At 64.4% G+C, this 4765-nt stretch overlaps 1 protein-coding gene across 1 annotated transcript in view; it reads right to left on the reverse strand.

The window, feature by feature from the left end:
* The window catches only part of FBLN2 (fibulin 2), a 52435-nt gene that overhangs the window by 5691 nt on the left and 41979 nt on the right, over positions 1-4765 (reverse strand). Inside the window, exons 9-13 of the mRNA XM_007449155.1 lie at positions 4383-4517; positions 2402-2539; positions 1754-1897; positions 1515-1643; positions 1008-1133 (exon numbers count right to left, since the gene is read on the reverse strand). Coding sequence (XP_007449217.1) covers positions 1008-1133; positions 1515-1643; positions 1754-1897; positions 2402-2539; positions 4383-4517 — 672 coding nt within the window. The remainder of the gene's footprint in view (positions 1-1007; positions 1134-1514; positions 1644-1753; positions 1898-2401; positions 2540-4382; positions 4518-4765) is intronic.

A 4765-nucleotide genomic window follows, 5' to 3' on the forward strand; every position in this document is an offset into this window, starting at 1 on the left:
CAGAAGGGCCAGGAAGTGAACGAATGACCTACAACTAGGGTGGGAATGAGGCTCCATCCCCACGGCTGTCTGCACCCAGCCTGGCCGGGGGGAGGGCTCACAGGTGGCTGTAACCCCCGTGAGTGAAAGGGAGTGACAGGGTCTGTTTTGGGAGCCCATCCAAGTGCCGTCTGACACAGCCAGGCCTAGGGTCGCTCCCCTGTCCCTGGGCTGGTCCTGTCCCACAAGAGGCCAACTCTTGGGCCAGGCCCAGCCAGGGAATCAGAGACAGGTGCATGGCCTTCCCAGGGGTCTCAGTAGACTCACCTCCCCAGGAGGGAAATGAGGAAAGCACCTCCAGGGGAGGTGCTGGGAAAGACGGTGCCAGCTAAATGGGGCCAGAGACCCCGCAACCCCTTTACTCACGGGACCCCTCCCCATTTCACTGAGCAGCCTGGGACCCCTGCACCCCTCCACACCAACCCCACCAGACCTGGCCAAACCACACCATGAACACAGGTGGGAACACAGTGTGACGGTCCCTCACGCGTCCCCTCCGTCAGCCCCAGGCGCATCCCACATGGGTGAGTTCACGTGCTTGGTTTAACACACAGTGTGTTTAAGTTTAGATCCACCAGCGACGTGTAAAAACCAGCAGACTTCGCATAAATATCTAGATTTCTGAGATCTGGAAAACCAAGATGGGGTCACTCTGGAGGGCACTGCCAGGTGCTGTGTGGCCGCCGGGCCGTCCGCGTGGCCACAGGCCTACCTCTCGTCTCACTCACTCTGCCCCCTGCCTGAAGCCCAGGGCACCACAGTCATGACCAGGGTCAGCACCTACCAAGGGGCAGAGGCTGGGCCGCGCCCCCTGCCTGCAGGGAGCTCCTGCCCAGGGCTGCACACAACACAGACACCCAGCCCTTGGGTCTGAGATGGCAGTGGGGGGCCCTGGCAGGAAACGGCGTGCCGCTGAGGCCTGGGGCCCTGCACAGGGGGCCACGGGTCAGAGGCCGGGTCGGCCGTACCTTCGCAACGCTTGCCGTCGGCCGCCAGCCGGAAGCCGGAGGCGCAGGAGCAGCGGTAGGAGCCGAGCGTGTTCTCACACGCGTGCTGGCACAGGCGGCTGGGAGAGCTCCAGCACTCGTTCACATCTGCGGGGCGGGCGGCAGGCGCAGGGCCTCAGGGAGGGCGGAGGGGGCCGGGACGCCAGCCGCCTCCACCCCCGGGCAGGAGAGGGACCCAGGAGCCCAGAAGGAACACGGGGGAAGAGGGGGCAGGGGAAGGCGGCAGAGGAAGTGTTGGACGGAGACCAGAGGCAGACGTGGAGAGACAGACGGCACAGCAAAGGGCAAGAAAAGAGCGCGATGGGGACCGAGAGCAGAGCCGCAGCTGGACAGGACGGCAGGAAGGCTGTCCAGCCCAGACAGGGCCGGGCACGTGGTCAGAGCAAGGCTGGCCGTGGGGGAGGGCCTGGGGCAGGCGGGCACCTCTCAGGGGAGCCGGACGGGGTCCCGGCCACCAGTCCCACCTACCGACGCAGGCGCGGCCAAAGGCGTCCCTCTGGAAGCCAGGCTTGCAGTCACAGCGGTAGGAGCCGGGGAGGTTGTGGCATACCTGCCCCTCGCCGCAGCGGTGCACGCCCGCCTCACACTCGTTCACGTCTGCAGGGGGAGGCGAGCAGGGCACCCTCAGGCCCGGACTCTCCCCCTGCACCAGCCGCCCCGGCCCAGGGCACCCGGGAAGCCAGAGGCTAGGGGGAGGCGGGCCTCACCCACACACTTGGTCCCGTCCTGGCTGGCGTGGTAGCCACGCCCGCAGATCACTGGGTTCCTCTGGCACGTGTAGGAGCCCACCGTGTTGATGCAGCTGAAGCCTGGCCGACATGGCTCGGAGAGTGACGTGCACTCATTGATGTCTGCGGAGGGGGGTGCAGGTGACAGGGAGCCTGCCGTGGCCCCTCCTGGAGCCCTAGCATCTGAGTCCAGGGCTGCACTGGGAGGCGGCCAGTCCTGGGCCCCAGACCAGTCCAGGTCGGGCTGGCAGGTCAGACTATCCAGTCCCTGAGTCCCAGGACCCGAGGGCTTTCCCTCCCAGAACCCAAGCGCTGTTGGGTAGGTTAAAAAAACGTGATACACCTTCATCCAGTCCAATCCCACAGATGGGTAAACTGAGGCCACAAGAGAAGTAACTCAGCCACGATCAGACAGTTCACGATAATAAGAGCTTCCATTTTGCAAGTGACTCGCGGGGCCCAGGCACTGACACATCCATTCACAGGGGGACATTGAGGCCGGGAGAGGGAAAGTGCAGCAAGCCAGGCCTCCCTGATCTGTAAAGCCCTCAGAGCCTATCCCCCCAACGACCCCTCCTAAAGACCCCCCAGGGCCAGGCAGACACAGCCTCTCCAAGCCCCACTCACCCACGCAATTGCCCTCGGGGTCCTGCAGGAAGCCCTCCATGCAGCGCTGCCGCGCCTGGCAGTAGAAGGAGCCCTTGGTGTTATGGCATGCGGAGCCCGCCTGGCAGTTGTGTGTGCCCAGCTCACACTCGTCCACGTCTGCCACACAGACCAGGCCGGGGGTCAGGGGCCGGCGGGCTGGCAGGCCCCTGCCCGCACATCCCCACAGTGACCTTGATGGTTACAAAGGTCTTCTGCGTCACAGAGAGCTGCCGTGGCCCGTGCCAGCAGTAACAACAACGTCACCCCCTCACTGAACTCTGCTGTGCTGCCAGGCGTTGTCCCAAAGGCTCTGAGACGTACTTCTTTACTCAGTGCTTATATGTACCCAGAAGCAGGCTATGATGAGCGCCCTCCTTCACAGGGGAAACTGACGCACAGGCAGGGTTCCATAGCTGGGGCACTGCTTCTGGGCAGCCAGGCTTGGAGCTTCCAACGATGGAACTGCCAGACCTGGATGGCACCGCTGTCCGCACCTGCGGTGTGGCACCAGCAGGTCTCAGGCACCCCTCCCCGCTGTGCAGCACCCAGTTTACAAAGTGCCGGCCCCATGCTTCCCCTGTGCTTCCGGCACAGCAGGCATGTCGGGCTCTTTCCAGACGAGGAAACCGAGGCACGGAGCAGAAAGGGGACACAGAGGGCTAGTGGCACAGCCGAGACCCCCTCGGCCTCCTGGCGACCTGACCAACCTTGTGGGTCTGTCCGTGTGTTGCTCATCCATCCACCCCCTCCAGTTTCCAAGGTTTCCACCACTTTCCCACAGGAGCCCAGCCTCTAGGCGGCCCTGTGCTGGGTTCTAGAACCCCCTCCAAGGACCCCCGGGAGGCTGAGAACACAGCCCCTGCCCAGCCACTCTGGTCTAAGAAGGAGGCCCTGGGATGAGAGGGGTGGGGGTGCTGGGGCGTCCAGGGAGACGGACCCGTCCCCACGTGTCAGGGTTCTCTAAAGGGGGCTCACCGTGGATCTGTGTGAGCCCTGTGGGCATGTGTGGGCGTGCACAGGTGTGCGCCGAGGGGCCTGGGCTCATCTCCTGCCAGCTCACCCCACCCCTGCTCCGCGCCCAGCTCAGGGCCCGGCATGGAGTGCGTTCAGCACCTGCCTGAGCTCCCGCCGACCTCAGAGCCGCTTCCCACCATTTTCCAGGCTTGCAACAATGGAGCACTGCTCTGGGTCTCACCTCCTGGGTGACTTTCTTCTAGACGTTTTCAGTTAAAATAAAACGCTTCCCGTCACGGGTGAAACAAACTCCCAACCGCTCGCCTATCTGGGCCTGCCAACCCCGCAGCCTCCTTCCACCGGTAGCGTGCTCCCACCCGAGACGCCCTTTCTGCCCTTCGTGCCAAGACTCCTCCCCTCCCTAAGGGCATGGCACCCGCTGTTCCCTCTGCCTGGAACACCGTTCCCAGGGGCCTCTCATCCTGCAGGTCTCCGCCCAGACATCACCGCCACAAGGGGCCGGCCTCTTTGGACCCCACCTAAAGCAACACCCAACCCCGCGCGCCTGTGGGCCCGCCGGTCCCCCCATCAGGAGGCCAGAGACAAGAACACACGCCCACCGGTGCCCCTGCCACCCAGAACCCTGCCAGGCCCACAAACAACACTGCGGAAGCATCTGCTGAAACGGTTCAATGGAACCTCTCTCTCTTCTGAGGCGGCTAGAATTTTCTGGTAAAAAGGACGGAAGGGACCCTTCTGTGGGAACTGAGGCATAGGGAGGGGAATAACTGACCCAGACACACTTACCTCGGGGGCCCCCCCCAGCCTCTGCCCCTAAACCATCATCTGTGGGGTCTTCCCTCAGGCGGGAAACCCCAGGGCCGGGAGCTCGCCAGAAGGGAGAAAGCTCTGGGCGGGCCAGGTGGGCTGCGGGCGGGCTGGGGGCGGATCAGAAGGTGGGGCGGGGGTGGGGAGGTGGGCGGGGCCTCCAGCCAGCTCGCCTCACCTGTGCACTCGCCATCCTTGAGCATGTAGCCGGACTCACAGGTGAGAGCCTTGTAGCAGCGGAAGGAGCCCACCGTGTTCATGCAGTGCTCTCCCCGGCTGCACGTGTGCAGGTCCGTCACGCACTCGTTGATGTCTGCGGGGAGGGTGAGGCCGTCAGAGGCTGCGGGGCGCTCCCGGTACGGTGCTCGCGCTGCACGCGCTGCCGGCCAGCCGGCCCCGCCCTCAAGGTACTCACTTCCCAGAGAGCAGCACGGTCTGTGCAACCACCCGTTCAACAGAGATTTATGGAGCGTGTGCCATGGTCCCAGGGGTACATGGTGAACAAGACAGACAGAATGTCCGCCGTGGCGCGGGACACTCAGAGTGGGGGGGGGGGGGCCC

This window comes from Lipotes vexillifer, unplaced genomic scaffold, assembly GCF_000442215.2.
Source record: "Lipotes vexillifer unplaced genomic scaffold, Lipotes_vexillifer_v1.1 scaffold2162, whole genome shotgun sequence".
NCBI lineage: Eukaryota > Metazoa > Chordata > Mammalia > Artiodactyla > Lipotidae > Lipotes > Lipotes vexillifer.